Genomic DNA, 22,018 nt, shown 5'->3' on the forward strand with positions numbered 1-22,018 from the left:
CCAGGGAGAGGAGCCAGTAGATGGCAACAGCACTGCACACAGTGCCCACTGGATTATTCTCAGTGGGATCAGGGAAGCTCTTCTCCAAACTGGTCCATCTCTGGCTGCCTGAGGAAACCACCAGCCTCAGTCCACACCAGAGTGTAAGCAGTGGGTGGTCCCACAGAGATCAGCTAAGCAGTCCAGGCACAAACAGCACCACACAAATGAGCTGTAGTGAGAGCCACTGAAACCCACACCCCACAGCTTGAGCATGATCCCAAGCACTCCATCACCAAATCACTCCAGACCCTTCCTGCCTCCAGGATTTTAAGGCAATCCAGCACAAGTAAGAGGCACTGAGACCTTGGATAGTGGATGAAGGGCACACAAGCCAAGGCTGTTCATACAACTCTATTCACAGTGCTCCTGTGGCTGAGCCTCTTGCAGCCCCTCAGCTGAGGAGGGCAATGGGTTCCAAAAGCAACACATCTCCATCCACAGCCTCTCCTGAGCACAGATGGTGCTGCCAGCAGCACACATGGCAGAGATGGAGCTGCAAGGGGCTACTCCTTCTTCCATGTTGAGTCCAGGTGTTTCAGGGCTTTGGGGTCTCATAGTCCATGCAGCAGTGACAGAGCATCATCTTCCAAGGCCATCGTGCTCCAGGGCCAGAGGCATTGTGTTCATGAATTCTGGAGCACCATCCCAAGCCTGTCCCACTGCAGAGCAGAGCGCTCTCTTCCACACACTGTTCCCCCACCTCTTCCCAACTTGCATTGTAGAGTTTCCCCAGAAGTATCAAGCAAGGAATAATTCCCACAATCTCCCTCAAGCTTCCTTAAGCACACTGGAGCGAAATGAACACCAGCAGTATCACTGTGATAGGAGCAGCTGCACAGCTCAAGCTCAGGAGCCCCATTTCTCCCTCCTCAGGAAGGGCCCCATTTTCCTACCAAGGTGTGGGACATACCAGGAGCAGCCCAGCACAGCTCAGCCTCCACCAGAACTGTTGTGCTAAGGTCCAGTCCCTGCTGCATTAAGAAACATGAACATTGTTGTTATGATAGGTTTATAAAAATTTTGTTTTAATCACACAAAACTGAAGTTTGTGATGAAGACTAAGTCGACAGTTCCTCTTAAATACCAGGATGCATAAGACACTGCATTAGGCACTAGGCAGCAGCCAACATCAGTTAGAGTCTGGCAACAGAAGCCATTTAATACCTCCCTTCATTCTTTGTGGAATTACAGGCTTTTGCAATACATGTCATTCCCACCGACAGGTTACCCAAGGTTTCCCCCACCCCACCTCTGTACATCAGTAAACCTTGTGTATTCCCACCAGAGCAGGGTTAACAATATTAGTGGCATCACAACCATCAAGAAAACGACAAATTTCTATACAAGATTTTTTGCAAAAGTTGCAACAGGATTAGTGCATTACGACAGAACCGAGAGAAAAGAAGAGTTGGCATGCTGGAGTCCAACACAAAGAAAGACAACAGGCAGCTCGTTGGATGTACTATATTGACAAGATACTGATTGGTTACATGGAGAAACATACAATACAAAATACAGAAGAAACCAGTTTTGCTTCCCTCTGCCCCACCCCAAATACTCATCGTTGATTTGGTCAATAAGTGGCCCAAGAGCCGGAGTTTGTCTCTAATGCTACAGTTTAGTGGTTGTTCTGGGCGCATCATACGGGATCAGCCTCAGCTCTTACAGACAGGGAACTTTAAACACGTGTCCCAATATCCCTTTGTTTCCCATAGTGAACTACAGTGCTGTGGGACCTGGGTGCTGCTGGCCTCACCCGCGGGACGGCCACGCTGGCTGGGCAGACACCAGGTCCTGCATCCACCACCACCAGGAAGAGGGAAGAGCAGAAGTTCATATATTAAAAAAGTGACTTAAGACTTAGAATTGAATTAGTATTTGTACAGAAAGGTGCAGGTGGAAGAACTCCCTCCAGCCTATGATCAGAAAGGGATGGAGAATCACAGCGGCGCCGGCAGCAGCCGCCCTACGGTAAGTGCGATCGTTAGCGTGGGTTCCAGTCACGTCCTCCAAGGGCTCGCGGGCCGGAGCAGCTGCTCAGTTGCTGCAGCACTGGCTTCTGCTCGGCTGGCTGCTCTCCTGAAGGTCCACCACCCGATTCCTGCCTGGGCCACCAGGAGCATTCTGGGGTTCATTTTTTGGCAGTTTCTTGGCTAGAAAGAAACAGGACGTTAGCAGGATCCTCCAGAGCGGCCAAGCTCCTCTCACTGCACACTCCAGGCTGGGTTCAGCCTGCTCCAGCCTGAGCCCTCATCACCAACTGAGTTTGTGACAGGACAAACATGCAGTTTGCACTGCATGCCAAACCAACCCATCCTTGGCTCAGACTTGCTCCCACCTCCACCACCACCCCAGACACAGGGACAGGGAACCAGCTTTACAAGGCTAAGGCTCCACACACTCATGGAATGACCAATCACACCAGTGTGGCAAACTGGGCACCTGCCCCAGCAGGAGCCACCAGTCTTGGCTGACACAGGACCCTCTTGGGCTGCAGTGCTGACACTCAGAGCCCTACACACAGGCTGTACCTATTGCCATGAAGATTTCATTCACATTCATCGCTGTCTTCGCCGACGTCTCCATGAACAGCAAGCTGTTGTCATCTGCATATGTTTGTGCATCCTACAAACAATCACATCAGAGTGCTAAAGGCAGCCTGCCAGGAGGCCCAAACAGACTTCACACACTTCACTTATCAACGCAATAACTGCTGGAGAAACGCTATGTCCCATCTTGGGCCAGAAATTCCTTCCTGTCCCTGCCTCCACCTGGCCTGGACAACCCAGGGACACGCTACACCAGCAGCCCTGCATGGCCAGTGTCCCACAGCTGAGCTGGGGCACAGCCTGACTGAGCCACATGAACACGCAGAGCCTGGGAGTTGGGTCAGCTGGGAGTGTGTCACCCAGGGGCACCAGAAGCAATCCTGTGCAAGGGCTGGGTAAGAACCTCTCCTGAGTGCTTGCCTCAGATGAGGTAAGAGCTGTGAAGAGCAGAGAACAAGCCAGGAACGATTCCTCATGTGTCTCGTACCCGGAAGATGCTGTTTCACACCCTGCAGACATCCCACATGAGTAAGGCAGCAAAGGAGGCTGAGGACAGAAGCTTGTGCTCTGTGGGCCTCCTCCTCCACATTCACCAGGACTTTCACCAGCCAGGGCCACAGAAGCAAGGGAAGGGCAGGGCACAGACCCTGCTCAGTGGCATTTTGCAGTCCTCGGCAAAAAAACCTCACTTTCCTTCTCCCTCCAAGCATATTTTACACAGCCGCCAACTCCCTCACTTAAGCAAAAAGATACTTTACTGACCTGCAACAACTTCTCTGGATTCCCACTCACCTGGAAGTCCACAGCTCTCTTGTTAGCAAGGTCTGCCTTGTTTCCTGCTAGTGCAATTACAATATTGGGGCTAGCCTGCCTCTGCAACTCTTTCACCCAGTTCTTGGCTCGTACAAATGTGTCCTGGAAACAAACAGGAGGCAACAGTCAGGAAGGGCAACATGTAGGAATCCACAGGGCAGATATGATTAGAACAAGGCTTTCCTGTGAGAAGTGTTCTGCCTCTGCAGCACTTGGCAGCAGGATCCTTTATCAGCTCACAGCCTTGGCCAGAGCTGAGGAAGAAGCCATGAGCAGTTTTCAAGAACTTGGCACCCACAGCCAAGTACCTGCAGGGCTCTGACCCAGACACGCTCCCAGGGCACCAGGAGCCTCCTGGCAGCCCCCCAGCCCTGCCCACACTCACTGTGTTGGTGATGTCGTAGACCACGATGGCTGCCTGAGCCCCCCGGTAGTACATGGGGGCCAGGCTGTGGTATCGCTCCTGCCCCGCCGTGTCCCAGATCTCAAACTTCACCGTTGTGTCATCCAGACACACTGTCTGTGTTAGGAAGGCAGCTGCAAGAGAAGGGGGTTTGCTCAGCTCCAGCAGGACAGGGCCCAGAGCCAGTGCAGGAGCTCGGAGCAGCTCTGCTGCCACATGGGAGCGAGCTGAGCCCTGGAGAGGCCAGTGCCACTGGCTGTGGCAGCTGCAGCTCTGCTGTGTCACACTCCCTGCTCACAGTGACCAAGAACCATCACACAGTGACAGGAAGGTGGCCCAGAGGGTCTAGGGAGCATCCACACCACCAGACCCTGAAAGGGATCGTGCAGTCCAGTTGTGGCAGCACCATGGTCAGACCTGGGGAGCACCAATAACAGCACCAAACTCAGACCATACTCCCCAGTTTAGTAACTGGTTGTTTTCTCGTCCCAGTGAGTCTCACACCATGTGTTACACCCAGCACAAAGGCACAGGTCTCAGGTACAGACTGAGGCAGAGCACTGCCCTCCACAGAGGAGAATTAGGCCCTGCTTGCCAGTAAGCCACACTTCCAGCTGTGCTCACTCCCTGCACAGGTCAGAGAGGGACACCTCAAGCCTTTCTCAGGATACCTCCCAGTATTGCTGCTCAGAGACCCACATGCCAACCAGCCTTTGGTTCATTTGTGATACTGTGCTAATGATTTCAAGCTAATAAACTACTAGACCTGAAAGGACTCTGAAAGTAGTTAACAGTATCAGGCTAGAAACAGCCCCAGAATCCCAGGTCATGGTCTGAAAAGATAATTAAGGGCTGCAAACCAAGCTGAAGGCCTCAGTTCCAATTAGAAGCTGGATCTGAGGCACAGGAAACAAAGCCTCAGAGGCAAAGTGTGGGGTTGCCATAGAGTTATTCTCTGCAGTGCTGATCATTACACCAACAAACAAATTGTGAACCAAGAGTTAAAGCATTAACTGTTTGGCTCTATTTATAGCAAAAATCCCAGACCAGACCGAAATAGCCAGCCTTGCTTCTGACACCCCAGACTGCCCCAGCAAGGTCAGCACCTCCAGGCCACAGGCATCTGGAGCTGGCACTCACCTCCAATTGTGCTCTCCTGGTACTCATGGAACTGCCCCTTCACAAAGCGCAGGACCAGGCTGGACTTCCCCACCGCTGACTCGCCCAAGAGAACAAGTTTAAACTGGCAGATTTTGTTCCCAGCAGCTGGTCCATTCGGTCGGGCAGCTCCACCTCGACCTGCCATTGTGGGCTAAGTGCAGGAGTGCCGAGAGTTAAGGATGCTGCAGGTTCTGCACTGGATCCACCTGTAGGCAGGTTGCAACTGGAAGAGGAGGTTAGAGTTAGTGACACGCTCAGGGACCAGCTGTACCAGTTCTAGAGGGTGGTTTGATCTGCAGCCACCATCAGCACAGACTGCTGGTGGTGCCTTCCCACAGTGGAAAGTTATCAGCTGTGAGCACCACAGAGCAGCTCCTGCCAGGCAGCAGCCCCTGCAGCAGGATCTCTGCCTGCAGAGCCTCTCTGGAAAAGAGGTAATGGTAATTCAAGCTCTCCTCCTCACCAGTGGGCCCTGCAGCACTTCCACCCTGTATGGATGTTACACACACCTTGCTGGGGGTGAGGCAGGTAAGGAGCAGCCAGCACACAATGGGTGTTATTAGAGCTTTGTCTATTCAAACAGCAATTACTCAGTCCACAGAGGTAACTGAGGTTGACCTTTAGCTCCCTCCTCCTTTCCCCAGTTCACAAGGAAGCAACTTCAGACTCTCAATGCTATACAGAGCAATCCCAGTGCCACAGTGGCAGGAGGTCACGAGGCATCTGGACAAAAGGAGTTTCTAGAGCTGTCTGTTTGTCCTGAGGCACTTACACCACAACATTCTCCACCTCCCAGCAGGCCCAAGGATGGCACTGGAGCCACGCAGGTGGTTTGCTACAGGAGGTAGCCCACCTCAGAAGGGCACCTGACAGCAGCTGCTCTCTGGGCACAGGCTGTCTCCTCAGACACTGACAGCAGCTCCCCCTCCAGGAATCACCAACCAACCTGATCCAAACAGAGGCAGCACCTAATGCTCCCCACACCCATCCTGCTGCCTCAGCACCCTTATCCCACAGCATTCCAGGTCATCAGGCTACTGGCCACGCTCCTCACACGGACTGTTCAAAGCCAGCATGAACAGACAGCATCCCCTGGGATCAGCATTGCCAACCAGTCCCCAGCACCAGCCTCCCGAGTGGTGCAGAAGCACAAAACCATGGCAGGAACAGCAGGACAAGCTGATTTGCATCCTGAGTTACCCACAAGTGAATCCCAGCTCCTCCCTAAGCACTAAGCTCTGCTGCCTGCAGAGAACAGGAATGCTTTCCAAGTACACAGTTACAGATTTAGGCACATTTCCTGTACCCTTCACAACTCCCACTTCCCTGTGGATGATAAATGCTACAGCTGATTGCATCTGCTCTGGATCACCACTTTCCCTTCTACTCTCCTAATGCAGGCTGTTTGTCAAAAGAAAATGCCCCAAAAGCCAATTTCTCCTTGCCTGAGAGTATCCCCCAAAGGAACCATGTACATCCTGCATTTTCCCAGCAAATATCAGCTATCCATGAATAAGAAGTTTAAAACAGGTTGAACTGGAGCAGAGTCCCGTGAAGAAGGCTCAAGCCTACTCAGCACAGAGGAGAGTTTCAAATAGCTGCTTTCCAGGGAAAGGCCTGTCCAGCTGTGACTGCTTGAGGTGACTTTAACTATGCCTCAAGTTTAAACAATCCCACTGTTTGATAGGGAACCTCCAGCCATTTCAGAGCTACTCTGGATCCTGTGAGTGCCAGCAGCTGGAGAACATCAGCAGCTTACACAACACAAAGCACTTGGGCATACACTGACCTAGAGACATCTCACCTCAAACTGCTCTAACCAGGAGGCAGTCAGGCACCAGCTGTTAAGCCAGTAACCAAGGAGCAAAACTTCTGAGTGCTGTGGGATGATTCAGGAGCCAGAGCTGTGAAGCCATTGCTCTGAGTCCAGTCTTGGGTTAAGCAGTGAAGATACTGTAATTCAGAGCTGAGTCCTTGCACACAGCATGGTCAGGACTCCCCTCCCTCTTCTGAGGAAGGGCAAACACTGTTTGACAGGATGAAAAGCCTTGATATGAAACAAATCAACAACTGGCTTTGCTGGAGGGTGAGGACGCAGCATTGGTTGCTCTGGCCAGGAGCAGCTTGGTCACTGCCAGATTCAAGAGGTTCAGCAGGAGCTCTGCATCTCTACCAGCCTGAAGAGACATCCACCTTTTAGAGTTTCCCCTCTATACAGAACTTGCAAGGGAACAGCTTTGGTTTAACCTTGTATTTATAACTCCCTGGGCAGTCTATCAGCTCCACTGCTGCTCCAGTCCAACACTCTGCACAAACACTGTGTGAATCACAGTGTGTCTGAGTTATGGCCTCCCGAAATCTGATAGCAGTGATTCCCAGAGCAAAGCAAGGAAATGAGCTTGTTGACATCCTCAAGTCTCAGCCTGACCTATATTTCAGATATTGATGCATTTTGCCATCTGGTTGTGCCACATGAACTCCAACAGAATTAGGGGAGCACATCCATGTTGAGCTCACCATGAACAGTCACTGGTCAGGGCAGGCAAGGCAGCAGCCAGAGTCTCACCTGCTCCAGTTATGGAGAACCAGATCATCATCTAAGGGTGGTCTGAGGCTTGGATACAGGATTATATGGCTTCATGTTCACAGAAGTTGCCCATATCTTTCAGACATTTGAGTGGAATTTAGAGACCCTAACTGGTCACTGATGGCCGTGGGCCGTGGACATACCCCAAGACCTGGATGACCAGCTGATGGTCACAGGAGGAAGCAAATAACTGCAGGAAGTGCCCACCAATGCTCTGTGGCACTTTCTGCCACTGCCAACATGTTTGTGGATTCCAGTCTGACAGAACTCAGCTCTGCAGAGAGAACAGGTGGCTGAACCTGTGCTAGATCAGCCTACACCCACCAGAGGACACTCACTTGAGGAAAAGGGATTGTTTCCTCCTGTATGAAGCCATTCCTGGTGCTTGGGGAGCTGTTCATCCTCCCAGCAGAGAGCTGGGCATTCACCCCTTCCTGCTCCCCACGAGAACCCCAGCACTGACACTCGAGCCAGGGGTCAGGCAGACCAAAATAACCACAGCAATACCACACAGACAAGGGAAAGCAGCTGAAGTTCCAGCTTGTCCCAGCCTGCCATGCTAATTCAAGCCATCGAGGCCATGAAAAGGAAGGGCATGGTGGGGTACTCATGTAATCAAGATTAACAAGCATTAATTTTCCTACTAGTTTCTTTTAACTAGTGAAACTCAGCACTTAGGAGATCACAAGACCCATGAAAAGGCTCATGCTGGTTTGTTTACCTGCCCTACCCACCTCCTGCTCACTGAAGCACACACAGGAGCTCTGCATCCCACAGCAAAAGCACCGATTTTTTTTTTTTTATTGTGAACTCTTAACATAGTTTCTTGTTTGCTTTGAGGTGGAAGTCAAGTACTAATTCCTGATGCTGTCCCACAAGTGAGAGCTCCAGGTTTATCCTTTCTGCAGTCAGTGCTCCTCCAGCCCCTCCTCTGCCTGCCAGGGTTTGCTAGGTTTGCTGTACACAGCCAGGAATATTAAATTGAAGAATCTGAGTGCCCTAAATGAGCAAGCACATGCCATGGCTGCTGCACTCTCTGCCTGCCCAAGTGCAAGACCATTCTCTAGATATCTCAGGATGTTGGGAAACAGCACCAGATTCCATTTCAAACAAACCTACCCAGGATAAGAACACAAATCTCCACAGGGGAATTGCTGTTAGATAGCCACGTTAACCCCTGCAGGAGATCCCACCACAGGGAAGCTGCTCATTTAAGGTGTCAGAAGTGAGAGAATCTGATATTTTTGCCCTGTGTTCACCCAGTAGCAAGGACTACTCTGAAAGCTGAGGCTACTTAGAAACCCAATCCTGAACACTCTGGTTACCCAAAGGACTGCTGCTGCTCTCAGCTATGCAAGGAGTTGCTTCACTGGGGATTTGTTGGCTTAGAACCAAAATACTCAAGACAAAAGCCCCAGTGAAGTATTTATCTCGTTAAATAGCTGACAGCGTTACATGAATTCCTTGGCAAAGGAAGCCCTGAAGTTACCCAGTGGTTTTGCTTCACCTCACACTGCACGGGCAGCTGGCCCAGGGCTGCACAGTCAGCTTCAGGACATGGACTCTGGGGCAACTTCCATGAGCAGGACCAGCAGAAAGTGTGGGTCCCACCAGAACCACACACAAAGACCACACTAGCCCAGCCTAGCACAGCATGGGACACCAACCAAATATCTCAACTCATCAATATGATTACTAAAAACAAAATCTCTGAGCCTGACTGCAGAAGAGTCCAGGCTGCAGAGAAAGGAGGAACAGATCGAGCTGCTACAGAGGAGATGAGTCAGGAAACACCCAACCTACAGACCTCAGGCCCATCAAGTTTTATGAGTTCCAATACTCTATCTTTTCCCTCCCCAAAGAATGAGCCCTCAGTGCCCTGATCAGTCTGAAGTTCAGGAACTGCTCTGAACTGGCAGAAGCTGCACTACAGCCCTAAAGTGCAGATTCACAGACCCAAATCAGCTCTGACAGCAGTTTCAGCAGCACTTCTATGGCTGTGACTAACTTATGATAGTGAAACAACTTCTCTGTGCAGTCCCAGATCCAAGACTCACAAAGACTTGGACACGCTCATCTTAATTTAGAGGTAAATAGGATTTCCTTTCCAAAGGTGAACTACTCATTCAGCTGCAGACCTGAACTAGTATCAGCTCCTTCTCATGCAGCTGATATACACATCTGTTTCCTGACATTTGCACACCCATGGCCTCTGGACCAGCCCCAGCAGCCAGCTGTTTTCCAAAGCAGCTTTTTCAAAACAACTCTATCCTCAGAGATTTCAAGGCCATCACCCTGCTGTGACTCTGACAATCCCTCCAGCACAGACTTTGGTAGAAGAGTTTTATATCACCTTAATCTCCCATTAGCTGCTCACTAGCTCCCTGTCCCACAGTAGCTCCCTCTTGGAGCCTTCACTCACTTTCAGTTATCCTTGGCACAGCAAGGCTGGAGGATCAACCCACAGATGCAGCCTAGACTGACACAAATGAAACAAAAGCATCAAGGTTTTAATTCTTCAGCCAAGGTTGTTTAACTCCTGTTCCTGACACTGATTCCTGTTGAGGTAACTTCAACAGACACAGCTTTACTTTGACCAGACACTCAGCAACACGTGCCTTGGATAGCACCCACTATTCAGTCAGCAAGAAGGCAACATCAGCAATGCAAAGCAGCAAACTGCCACCTGCACTGCAAAGAATCTGTGACCTTCAGAATATCTTTCCCAGACTGCACAAAGATCTCCTGCCTCAAGCAGCTCCTTATTTGGAGCACTACCAAACCAAAGCAAACATGAAAACCAGTGTTTTCTTATCTGTTTATGCAGGGTTGTTCCAGCAGCTCATCCCTGTGCTGCAGGGGAGGACAGCACTCCCCCCAGCACTCAGATGAATTTTATACCTCCCCAATACTGCCACATCCAGGAAAGTTCCCTGTCTCTGGCCAGTGTCTAAAGTGTTTTCAGTGTTATTCCGACAACTTCTCAGGACTTGCATAAGAGGCTGCAAACTTCATACCCCAAGGGAAGAAAACAGCTGACTCCAACATTTCTACATTCTCTCCTCTTTAAAGTCTGCTGACAGGAATACTCTGGGCTACACCCATTTCATTAGAAGCGTTCCCATTTCATTTCCTGTGTCTGAAAGCACTTGGCATTCCTTCCCCCTCCCTCTTCAGGGAGATGCCATGACCACCATTCACTAACTGTGCAGCAGCTGAAGAAGTTTGGATCCAGAGCTGGTGACTGGCAGGGCTCAGAGCAACCCTCGAGGTGATCCCTGCTGAGATGCAGAAGAGCTTTGCTGGGATGGAGATAATCCCACATCTCAGCACAACAGGTAGGTTTGGCCAAGCACACACACATCACCAGACAGTTCCTTTACACACTGCCCAACACATCCCTGGTTTCACAGGACAGCAAAGTGTAATGCAAAACTAGATAAATGTTTTATCTTATTATATTCATATCCACATGCCAAGCTGGCCTTGCCCTCATGCTCTCCAGTTACTCAAACCCTCTCCAGGAGTCCATCTGACCATCACCTGAAGAGGCATCAGCACCTACTTACAGAGCCTACAGGGACCCCCCACTGCCTGCACAACCTGCAACCAAATGTCAGCTAAATCACCCAGAGCCCCTTTGAGAGGAGGTTACCCCAGAAACAGATTTTTGGTCTGAAGGAGTTGACTGTTCCAGCAAACTGTTGTGACTCATGAGGGGTCTGAGGTTTCAACACTGAGATTCAGGTATGACCCTGAACATTCCTACCCTTGACCTCCCAGATCCAGCCAGGCCTGTGCTTTATCTGCTTGCCTCACTCTAAGAATGCACCAAAATCAACATTGTCTTGTAGCTGCCTACAGGTACGACCCTGAATTAGCTCTTTTCAGACATAGTTCTTTCACCTTATTATCCAGAGGGGGCTGAAAAGAAATGTAAGAGACTTTCAGACTCAAGGCAGTAGTGGACTTTAGTGGGTATTTCCAGGAAGCTCACTCAGACTACACAGCATGTCAAGGCAACTGGACTGAATTTGCTTTTCTGGCCTCAGCCAAGGCTCAGAGGCAGCTCAGGAGCCCCAGCAGAGCACAGGCCTGATGTCAGGCTGTAAACAGGGCAGCTCAAGTGTGCTGACCCTCCACACAAAAAGCTAAGAATAGCAGATGCAAGTTGTTCCACACCAGACTTAAAATAGTCCCTCGACATATTCTACTCTCCAACTCCCTTACAGGACTGAAAACAGCCAAGGTCAGAGCTCCAACAGCCCCATCTGAGAGCAGCAACTAAAGGTCAGCTGGGCTGGGGTCGGAGCTGGGCTGGGCTCCTTGCAGGTCACAGCACCACTCACAGCTCCTGCCCAGCCCCAGGAGCTCTGTCAGCACCTTGAGCATCACCAGGGATAAGGTCCCAGTAGTTTCCCCAGGATTTAGAAGGGCAAACCTGTTGCTCACACTCACACCTGCACTCCTGGTGCAATCCCACCAGGATGCCACAGCAATCACACACCGGGGGCTCTCCCGCTGAGATGGAGAGGCAAGGACAGCCTTGCTCGAGATTCCCTTACAGACAAGCCACAGAATGTCCTTGCAGCCTGTGGGCCTTGCCCAGGGCCCTACAGCACCATAGGTTTTCCCTTCTCGAGGGGCACAAGGCTGTGCTTGGCACCACATTGTGCTTGTAGTGACCCAGGACAGTCTCCTCTGGAGCTCATTTGCAGCAAATGAAGTCCCCTTTCTCATTTCAGCAGTTTCCGGGAACCCAGCTGGGCTTCCCAGCTCCTGGAGTCCCTATTCCCACCTCAGAGGCTGAGCAACTACTACAAAATATGATCCCAGCATGAAAACCCCTTCTGTCCTGGCACTGCACCTTCCTCAATCCTATTCAGCTTCCAGCCAGTCACGGCTGTGAGAAACGGGAGCCGGGGCACAGCTCCCGGACAATCACACGGCACCGGCTGCAGGCGCTCGCTCCCCGCGGGCCGCCCCTGCTCACAGCCAGCCCGGAGGAGCCGGACCCGAGAACTCACAGCGCCGCCGGGACATCTGTCCTGAGCCGGGCACCGACCCCTCGGCCGTGCCGCTCCCCTCCCGTTACCGCTCACCACACAGCGGTAGCACCAGGCCGGAGTTGTCGGTGCCCCGCGGCGGCGCCGCTCCCCCGCCTCGCACGACACTCAGGGCCCCGCTAGGCCGGCGCTTGGCGAGAAGGGAGAGTACCCGGCCGCCCAGAGCCCCCGCCCCACCGCCGGCGCCCGTCCGGTGCAGCCCCAGCATCGCCCCGCCCGGCACAGCGGCGCCACCGAGTCCCCGCTCCACTCCCGCCACGGGGCCGCTGAAGCGGCGGGGCCCGGCTGCCGCCCTCGGCCGGGCGAGATTCCGGGGAACGGGTTCATACCCTCGGGCCGAGCCCGGCCACCTCGGGGCCAAACGAGCGGCCGCGGCCCCACTCACCGCCCGCAGCGCCGCTCCCGCCGGTGCGTCTCGCAGGCCCCGGCCCTCACTTCCGCCTTTACCCGTTCCGCTTCCGGACCCGACCACCCCTTCCGCCCCGCGCTCGCCGCCCACAGGCAGACACAGCTGCCAATCACCTGGCCCCGCCCCGCCCGTGCCGCGCCCCTTGGGCCGCCCCGCCCCAGTGAGCTGGAGTGACGTCATGGCACCCCGCGGGGACTGCTGGGAGTTGTGGTCCGGGGGCGTCCCGGCGCGACCGGCCCCGTGCGGGAATGGGCGGGGGGCTCGGACAAGGCGGGGCGGCCGCGGGCAGAGACTCAGCGGAACCGGGGCTGGAAAAATAGAGCCTTTATTTCTCGGTGTTGCGGGGAGCGTGGGAGAGGCGGGGCGGAACAACATGAACAACAACAGCGGAGGGGCGGCACTGGCTGTGATCCCCGGGCAAGCCGGAGACCCTACCGGAGATCCCTACGGATCCCCCCCGGGCCCCTCCTCCCGCCAGATCTCGGCCGCTCCCGGCCCCGCGGGTCCCCCAGGGCTGCGCTGCCCCGCCACGTCCCACGGCCCCACGCAGGCAGGGGACCCCGGGTGGGGCTGCCGGGCCCGGCCGGGCTGTAGAAAAGGCGAAGAGTATAAAACCGTATCAAAATCCCTGCGAGTGTTCGGAGTGCGGCCTCCCGGGGGACTTCGGGGACAGGCCCCGCCACCGGGCAGGGTCACCGGGAGCGGAGGTGAGGGTCCCCCCGGTGCCCGGGGGGTCAGTGGGAGCTGGTGGAGCCGGACCGCGGCTGCGGGCGGGTGCGAGGCCAAGCCCCGGCCGAGCAGCCGGGGAAGGAACGGGCGGAGCGAGGCGGCAGCGAGGGCGGCTGCGAGTCCGAGCCCCGGCGAGGGTCGGGGCCGGGGGCGTCCCCCCGCGGCGGGCGCGGCCCCTCGGCGCCCACCCAGGGGTGCAGGGCAGCGGCGTGGGCAGAGCGGCTGCGGACGGGGCAGCGTTTGGCTCGGGGGCTGGCCGTGGGGGAGCTGAAGGAGCTGGGGGGCACCGGGGGCGAAGAGGGCACCGGGGCAGCGGGCGGCGGGGGCCGGGGAGGCGGCAGGACGGTGGCAGGCAGACGGCACGGACAGGCTGGGGGCTGCGGGACGCCCAGGTGACCCTTGAGCAGCTCCATCATGCTCTGCAGCTCCCGGCTGAGGTGCGAAACCTCCTGGTTGAGGTGGTTGATCTGGAAAAGGACAGACAGCAGTGAGCACCGGCCGATGTCCCCGGGGTTTTCGGGGACGTGCACCCACCTCTGCTCCCCACCACACCTCCTGGTTGAGTCTGCTGATGTTCTGCTTTATCTCCTCCGCCTCCATCACCAGGGCTGGGCCGCCTGCGTCAGTCCCTGCTGGGGAGGACACAGACAGCAGTGGAATGCCCTGCCAAGCCCCAGGGCCAGCGCTCTGGCCTTGCCCGGCAGCTGCTGGCAGTACCTGAGGTGGGGGAGTCCCTCGCAGCACTCGGCGGCGGGTCCATGCTGAAGCAGAAAGTTTGTGACTCTGAAGTCCCTCCGTTGTCTTCAATCCCATCCACGACTCTACAGCAGGAGGGGGTGAGGGATGCTCCGTGTCACCCCGTCACCTGTCTGCCACCACCTGAGCAGCCCCCCAGGGCCTCTCGCAGCCTGGCTGGCACAAACCCGCAGCAGCGGGATAAGCCACCGACACATCCCAGCCGTACCTGGGGCTGAGGTCTGGCGGGCCGTTGGTGTGCAGGGAGGGGATGAGGAGCTTGGCCGGCCTCCTGCCCACGCCACCATCCCGCTGCAGCAGCCGGCTGTCCCGCCGGCACTGTGGAGAGGAGCTGCGGCCGCGGCTGCCACGGGCTGGGGAGTGGCAGTTGTGCCGCAGGGCTGAGACCTGGCACAGCTCATCACCCAGGAGGCTGCTCAGGGAGCCACGGCGCACTGAGCTGCTCAGCGCGGGCAGCAGCAGCTTGCAGCGGGAGGTGCTGGCAGGGGACTGCTGGAAAACTTCTTCGGGTTCCTCCTCATCCTCCACAATGGAGGGAAGGGGCTTCTCCGGGGCAGCACCGCTCTCCGGACGAGGCTGCAGGCGGGCAGGAGGTCAGGACTGGTCCCAGCCACAGCCATCCCTGCCCCATCCTCCCCCATCGCCTCGGCAAGGGACGAACCTGTGGCGCCTGCGGCAGCCTCGGGGACCGGGAGTAGCGGCAGAGCCCCTGCGGGGAGAGCAGACGGTACCGGCTCAGCAGCAGGAGGGAGCCCTGCTCAGCTCCACAGAGACCAGTCACGGGCCCGCAGGCCCCCCAGCCACTCAGTGCCCCCCTGGACAACCAAGCCTTCCCCAGCCCCACACATCAGCCTCAGTACCAGCCTCCACAACCCCTCACCCAGTCTCCTTCCTCTGCTGCTGCCACGTCAATGATGAACTGCTCAACCTCAGCCTCAGCGTCCTGACTCAGAGCAGAAGCTGCACCCCAAATCCCAGCCCCGGCTCAGCCATCAGAGCACCAGCTCTGTCTGGAACCTGCAGCCAGTTGGGGAAGGTGATGCAGGTGCAGAGCTGGTGCACACTCCTGGCATTATCCACTCTTGGTTTGTTTACACCCCTCCTGTGTTATGGACATGCTGGGTCTTGGTAGGGCTGTTTGGGCCCTAGAGACTGACTTCCCACACCACCCGCATCAGGCTTGGGGGGAAGGTGGGTACCAGGGAGATGCTCCAGAGGAGCTCCAAGCCTCTTTCAGCAGAACCAGGGGAGGAAAATGCAGCAGAGCCATTTCTGCAGCGGAACATCCCCCTGGATGCTGGAGCCATCAGCATTAATAAATCCATAGCCCCCAGCTCTGTGCTGCACTCCAGGGGGCTTTGCCCTGGCTGTCTGTCCTGCAGTACCCCCCCAGTTCTCTCCAACCCCATTTCCAAGCCTTCCATCTACTGCAGCCTCCTGCATTGCAAATGTTCTTTCTGCCAATTCCCCGGGCTGCACAGAACCAGGACAGGACATACCTGCATGCCAGGGTGGCAGAGCTACAACCCTCACCCCAGCCCTGGAGCCTGGGGACTGCAAGCAGGGAGCACACAGCCTCCCCTTCCAAGGCCACGGACAGCCCCAGCCCCAGGGCCATGAGGACAGGAAGGGGCCTGAGAAGGAGGACACGCACCCACCTCCATCTCGCTGCCCTCCCGCAGGTTGAAGGTCAGGTCCTGGTGGATGTCAGCTGTGAACTTGCTGGCGTACTCAGGATAGAGCTGTAGCACTTCACAGAGCCCCCGCAGCCCGATGTGCTGAAGGTCACAGTAGGTCAGTGCCTTCACGTCTGCATTGGTCTTGATCACCTGCTCCGTGCTGCACAGGTCGGCTCCAATCAAATCCCCTTTGCCTGCAGGAGGGGACCAGGGGTGGGCTAGTGACACGAGCCCAGAGCCCCTCACTCTGCCGGGCAGCAGGAAGGGCTGGGGCAGAGCCCACGCCAACTGCCCTCACCCAGGATGGCCAGGACCACGTTGTCCTTCAGCACCTCGAGGGAGCCGGAGCAGACGAAGTAGTTGGCCTGCAACGCGTCGCCCTGGCGCAGCAGATACTCCCCCGGGGCACAGAATGAGGTCTTGATGTGGAGGGAGAGGGAGCGGAGGCAACCCCGGCTGGCCGTCTCAAAGATGGGCAGCTGCAGGATGTCCTTGTTGAGGTGCATGGCCACATCAGCACGCAGCTCGTCGGGGAAGTCGTGTAGCAGCTGGGGAGAGAGGAGCCGGGGCTCTGAGCACGGGCCGCAGGGAGCAGCGAGCAGCTTTCCTGCAGTCCGGCAGCCCCAGGGGGAAGGTCCCCCTCTGGAGCGGGGAATCTCGTTGCTGAGCTTCCCTGGCGTCTCAGCAGCGCTCAGCAGTCCCGACTGGCAGAGGCAGGCCCTGTGGTAATCAGCAGCTTCTGCTCCATATGCCTGTCCCGCTCACCGCTCCCCGTGCTGGCAGGAATTCGCCCCAGACCTGGTCCCTCTCTGAGCCGGCCCTGCCAGCCCCATTGCTGCCGCACTGGGTGCAGGTCAGGGCTGGAGGGGACCGGCCGTGCCACCGCCACCACCTCCTACCTCATTAGCATCAATGCCGTTGTTCACCGACCAGGTGGTCTGGAAGTACTCCAGCATCCTCTGCTTGAGCTGCTGGGGCAGGTGATGGACGCGGATGAAGTCCTTGAGGTCCTTCATGCGGGTGTGGTAGAGCGAGCGGCGGGAGTACATGCGCTGGATGATGGCCGTGACATTGCCAAAGACAACGGCGTGCATCAGCGCTGGGGGCAGGAGGGCAGCGTCAGCCCAGCGAGGGGCAGCTCCCAAAATCCCCAAATCCCAGCCCAGGGCTGTCTCACAGGCCATACATGCCCCAGAACCTCCCCCAGCGCCCTGCCTGGGGTGCAGTGCTCCGGCAGCCCGAGGTGAGTGCCCTGCCCGGCCCCAGTGCTCGCCTCACCCCCAATGAGCATGGTGCAGATGGAGAAGATCTTCTCGGTGTCAGTGTTGGCACAGACGTTGCCGAAGCCCACGCTGGTCAGGCTGCTGAGGGTGAAGTAGAGGGAGGCGATGTAGGCGCTGCGGATGGAGGGGCCCCCCACCGAATTGTTGATGTAGGGAGCCTCCAGCCTCTTGCCCAGCTCGTGCAGCCAGCCTGCCAAGCACAGCCCGGGGTTAGCACTTGTAGGAGCCAGCTGTTAGGGTTGCACCCCTGGCACTGCTGCCCCACAGCACGGGGAGATCCCAGTGCTCCGAGTGTCTCCACCCCACACTCACCGATGTCCCAGGTGCGGGGGTCATTGCTCTCCAGCTCCTTGCGGCCGATGACGTACCAGATGCAGGCCATCCAGTGTGCCAGCAGTGCAAACATGGACATGAGCAGCGTGAGCACCATGGCGCTGTACTGTGAGTATCGGTCCAGCTTCTGCAGCAGCCGCAGCAGCCGCAGCAGCCGCACCGTCTTCAGCAGGTGAACCAGCGAGGTCTGGGGGGCAGGCAGGAAGGGGAACCCCGTGTAGCTGCAGACAGGGACAAGAAGAGACCCCAACACCGCCCCCAGGGCAGGAACCCTTTGCCCCCCGCCATGGCTGCCAGGAGGATCATGGGTTACAAGAAAGCCAGAGGCAGCTCATCCCCAATCAAGCCTTACACCCCTGTGCCCAACACCCAGCAGGAACCAGGGTATTGGCTTGTCAGGGCACCAAATATCCACAGGAGATGTGGGTGTTGGAGAGGGGCAGAGAGGTGGGCAGCAGCTTTGCTGTCAAAGGCTGTGTCTGTGCCAGCAGCACTCACCACAGTGACATTGAAGATGTATAGCAGATCGAAGGGCAGAGCAGCAATTAGATCCACAAAGAACCAGGTGGCCACGTAATGGATGCAGATGGAGCGAGGGTCGTACACAACCTGGCCTGACTGGCTTACATATGTTGTCCGGAAGTTCAGGATGATATCTACCCCAGGAGAGCAGGACCAGCCCTCACCACCCCTTCTGTGGCTGGCAAAGACGAGTCAACGTCCACAGCCAACATTGGTCTCACTTTCTGATGTGCCCAGGACCAACAGCAGGGGCACAGCAAACCCAACCCCCCTCTCCATCACCCCTCATCCCTGCCCCACCACATCCTCCATCCTGGATCAGTGCTCAGCCCCGCACATAGACCTACCCAGGATGAAGAGCATCTCTACAGCGATGTCGCTGACGATGGTGCTGCGGGCAGCTGAGAGACTGTCCTCTGTGCCCGTGAAGCAGACATTGTAGGGGACAGTGATAGCCACGTAGAAGGTGGCCAGCAGGATCAACCAGTCCCAGAGTGCCTTGAAGATGCTGTAGTGGAGCAGGATGAAGCGGGACTTCTGTACCGAGGCCACCTTGTACTCAGGGATGGATGGCTTGTTCTCAAACACGTTCTGCGGGAGCAAATGTGGGGTGGTACGGGGATGGTGCAGGGGCCATCCCACACGAGGGGTGAAGGCCAGCACAGCCACCCCTTCTCCTGAGTCCTGCCAGCCAGCTGGTACCCCCTGATGCCAGGGTGATGACACCCTTTGCCTGCACTGTGGTCACCTTCAGAGATGGGCACAGAATGCCCCATTACAGCACATCAATTAACACAATGTCATTGCTATTAACAGTAATCCCCTGGCAATGCCAACTGCTGCCTGGAACCGTCTCAGGTGCCAATTCACATGCTGGGGCAGAGGAGGGGAGAGGTGAGAGCAGAGCCAGGGCCATCCCTCCCAAATAGCCAAAATTCAAAACTGGTGCACTAGTATCCTTTTCCTGCTCCTCAACTCTGGGACCTGGCAGCTCTCAGACCCTCTCTCTGGCCTCACAGCTGCAGGTGGAGCCCTGTACTAGGCACAGCAGCCATGCAAAGGGGCTGGCACATGGTCCTTGCCCCATCTGGCAGCTCCACAGCTCTGGCACCCTGGTAACAGCATTCCCCAGAGCCAGCGTGGCTGTGCTCAGAGCCAGCACTGGGGTTTCCTGACAGTGACTGCAGAGCTGCCAGGTCTGCTGTCTCAACGACAAGCTCTGGGCACCCACTGGGTTCTCCTGCTGCCAACCAAACACAAGTGCAGCCTGGCTACAGCGTGGCTGCCAGAGCTGGGGAGCGCTTTGGTACTTGGCAGGCCAGGGAGGGATGTGCATGGGAACAGCATCCCAGTGAGGCTGGGCTGTGCTGGGGGCAGCTTCTCAGGAAGCTTCTGCACTGCCAGTTCATCACAGCCCCAGCATGGGAGGCACTGGGCAAAACTGAGGGTCCCTCAGGTCCTTACACGGTTGATTTTCATCTCGCCACGGTCTCTCCGGACAAACTGGCTGCTGAGCTGGTGCAGCATGGTCCGGCCCTGCCTCCGTGCAGCCCTCAGGCGTGAGTTCCCGGGCTTCTTGCTCTTCTGCTTCTCACTCCTCTGCTTCTCTGCAGTGGACAATGCGTGCTGAGTTAGTGAGAGTGCTGTGGCATGGATGAAGGCGTTCCCCACCAGGGAACAAGGAACCCCTTAGCCACACGCTCCGTGAACACACTGCTCCCTGAATCCCAACCCCATTCCACAGCCATGGCTCACCCTCCTTCTTGTCACCAGGGTAGCTCCTGCCTCGGCTCTCTGTGATGTCCTTGAAGGAGAAGAGGAAGAGCACCACCTCTCCCTTTTCATTCTTGATGGGCATGATGTCCAGCAGGCACCAGAAGGCAGCTCCTGGATGGAGGAGAGAGTTGGTGAAGGCAGGGCAGCTCCCCCACCTCTCAGCAGCTTCCCACCAGGGCCATGAAGACATGACGGGGCCAAATCCCAGCTGGAGCTGTGGCCAGGGACCCAGCCCCACGTGCCACTCACCATCCTTCTTGTAGAAGCAGACCTCAGTCTGGTACTCTTCCCTGCTGTCCAGCGCCTTCTCGATGCTCTGCAGGATGGGCTCACTGGTCTCAGCCCCGCAGAGGAAGCGGCAGCTGCAGTTCTTCTGCATGACCTCGGTGCGGGCAAAGCCGGTGAGGTCGCAGAAGCCATCAGAGCAGTAGACGATGGGGAAGCCACAGCGGCCCTGAGCATTGGCCAGGATGAAGTTGCTGTCTGAAAGGAGATACAGCTGCCCCCGAGGCCTTGGGGCCACCTCAGAGGGCACAAACAGCAGCCCAGCCCTCCTGGACCCCCACGTGTCCCTCTGGGAAGTGGAGCCAGATCTCCATCTGGCTGCTGGCTGCCCCTAGCTGCTCTCAGAGCTTGCTCATCGCCTGTCCTGCTGCCCCCAAGGCCCCAGCCTGGGCAGGGCCCCAGCCCCATGTCCTGGAAGGGGAAGGAACCCGGATCCATCTCCCGGCCCCCATCACCCACGCGAGGCAGCTCACGCCTCCCCCTCACCATCTGCCACTCCAGCTCCGCCGGGGCTCAGGGAGCTTAGTGGGAGCAGCAGCTCTCGGCTGGGCATATCCAGCCCAGGGGTGCCCAGCTGTGGTGCTGAGATCCCCAGAGGTGTGGGGTGCTGGGGCACCAGCTGAGAGGGTGGGAGAAAAGCCATGAGCCCACGGGAAGTCAAGAGCCAGTGCCCAGCTGCCATGAGCTAGAGATGAACTACAGTATCCTCACCCTCTCAGCAGCACAGAGCCTCCCCAGCATCACTCAGCCCTGGCAGCAGGAGGTGACACCAGCCGCTGTGAAGTCCTCAGAAGCCCCGTGCCCTTCCCAGTCACAGAACAGCTGTTCTGCCCCACAGCCCCCAGCTATAGGCTCTGCCCCACAGCACCAGTGGGACAGATGGGCTCATGTTAGCAGGGTTCCAGGGAAGCGGGTGTGCAGCTGCATGGACTGTGGTGGAACCCAGCGTGGGCAGAGCAGGGTATTCCCAGCCCCAAAAGTGTCTCCAGTGGTGGGTGCCCAGCACAGGACCCTTGCACCACACAGCCAGCATCAGGCAGATGTGCTCTGCCCCCTCTCACAGAAGAAAAGAGCCCACAGTGATGCCAGCACCTGCACACCATGGGCAGAGTGGTGCCAGGGCAAGACAAACACAGCAAGAGGCCACGGGAGGGAAGGGAGGGAACCACAGGCAGCCCTGGCTGATGGGGGTGCCGTGGGGCCACCACAGCACAGCTCAGCCCAGGATTAGCTCGGAGAAGCAAAAATAGCCTGAAGCTGTGACTAAGGCCAGATTTTGGCTCTGGGAAGCTGGGATTATGGTGATATCCAGGATGTGTTATTAGAACAGAAAACAAGGGTTTGCATTTGGGAGTGGCTCCCTGAGCTGGAGGATGTGGCCCTGGCAGGCTTGGCAGACCCCAGCCATGGTGGCCAGTGTGCCTGGCCGGGTGCCCTGGGGGCCAGAGCAGTGGCTGCCCATGAGAGGCAGGGTTAACTCCCCACGGGGTATCACTGTGTTAAACCCCTCTCCATGGCGGATAAAGCCGATAAGAGGCACATCAAACCCGCAAAGCCCCACACTGTTTAAAAGTGCCCAGAGGTGGTTGGGCAGCTTTGGACAAGGGACTGCCGGAGCATTGGAG

At 56.7% G+C, this 22,018-nt stretch overlaps 2 protein-coding genes across 3 annotated transcripts; both read right to left on the reverse strand.

Moving 5' to 3' along the window:
- Positions 1 to 1,175: 1,175 nt before the first annotated feature.
- RAB5C (RAB5C, member RAS oncogene family) lies at positions 1,176 to 13,138 on the reverse strand. Of its 2 annotated transcripts, none has more exons than XM_066336540.1 (6): positions 13,007 to 13,138; positions 4,948 to 5,191; positions 3,790 to 3,941; positions 3,384 to 3,506; positions 2,574 to 2,667; positions 1,176 to 2,195 (listed from the first exon to the last, which is right to left on the reverse strand). In XM_066336540.1, the coding sequence occupies exons 2-6, from the start codon at positions 5,111 to 5,113 to the stop codon at positions 2,080 to 2,082; spliced, it is 651 nt and encodes a 216-aa protein (XP_066192637.1). In that variant the 5' UTR covers positions 5,114 to 5,191; positions 13,007 to 13,138; the 3' UTR covers positions 1,176 to 2,079. The 2 variants fall into 2 exon arrangements, with proteins under 2 accessions (XP_066192637.1, XP_066192638.1); XM_066336541.1 differs by lacking the exon at positions 13,007 to 13,138 and adding an exon at positions 12,951 to 12,970.
- A 201-nt stretch (positions 13,139 to 13,339) lies between these two features.
- KCNH4 (potassium voltage-gated channel subfamily H member 4) lies at positions 13,340 to 20,667 on the reverse strand. The gene is made up of 15 exons (XM_066336544.1): positions 20,358 to 20,667; positions 20,088 to 20,219; positions 19,797 to 19,939; positions 18,680 to 18,923; positions 18,309 to 18,466; positions 17,790 to 17,997; positions 17,473 to 17,667; positions 17,094 to 17,293; positions 16,493 to 16,742; positions 16,174 to 16,388; positions 15,177 to 15,224; positions 14,724 to 15,091; positions 14,477 to 14,580; positions 14,312 to 14,391; positions 13,340 to 14,226 (listed from the first exon to the last, which is right to left on the reverse strand). Exons 1-15 carry the CDS (start codon positions 20,485 to 20,487, stop codon positions 13,765 to 13,767), a joined length of 2,937 nt encoding a protein of 978 aa, XP_066192641.1. The 5' UTR covers positions 20,488 to 20,667; the 3' UTR covers positions 13,340 to 13,764.
- Positions 20,668 to 22,018: the final 1,351 nt, after the last annotated feature.

This window comes from Sylvia atricapilla, chromosome 27 (assembly GCF_009819655.1).
Source record: "Sylvia atricapilla isolate bSylAtr1 chromosome 27, bSylAtr1.pri, whole genome shotgun sequence".
In the NCBI taxonomy this organism is placed as follows: Eukaryota; Metazoa; Chordata; class Aves; order Passeriformes; family Sylviidae; genus Sylvia; species Sylvia atricapilla.

Excerpts from the sequence above, each read along its gene's own strand:
- RAB5C (XM_066336540.1), bottom strand. The coding sequence starts at position 5,113 with ATGGCAGGTCGAGGTGGAGCTGCCCGACCGAATGGACCAGCTGCTGGG. Across the intron at positions 3,942-4,947 it reads CCAGGAGAGCACAATTGGAG|CTGCCTTCCTAACACAGACA; the intron begins GTGAGTGCCAGC and ends CTTCTCTTGCAG. Across the intron at positions 2,668-3,383 it reads AGAGAGCTGTGGACTTCCAG|GATGCACAAACATATGCAGA; the intron begins GTGAGTGGGAAT and ends GATTGTTTGTAG.
- KCNH4 (XM_066336544.1), bottom strand. The coding sequence starts at position 20,487 with ATGCAGAAGAACTGCAGCTGCCGCTTCCTCTGCGGGGCTGAGACCAGT. Across the intron at positions 15,225-16,173 it reads GGGAGGGCAGCGAGATGGAG|GGGCTCTGCCGCTACTCCCG; the intron begins GTGGGTGCGTGT and ends CTCTCCCCGCAG. Across the intron at positions 14,227-14,311 it reads TCAGCAGACTCAACCAGGAG|ATCAACCACCTCAACCAGGA; the intron begins GTGTGGTGGGGA and ends GTCCTTTTCCAG.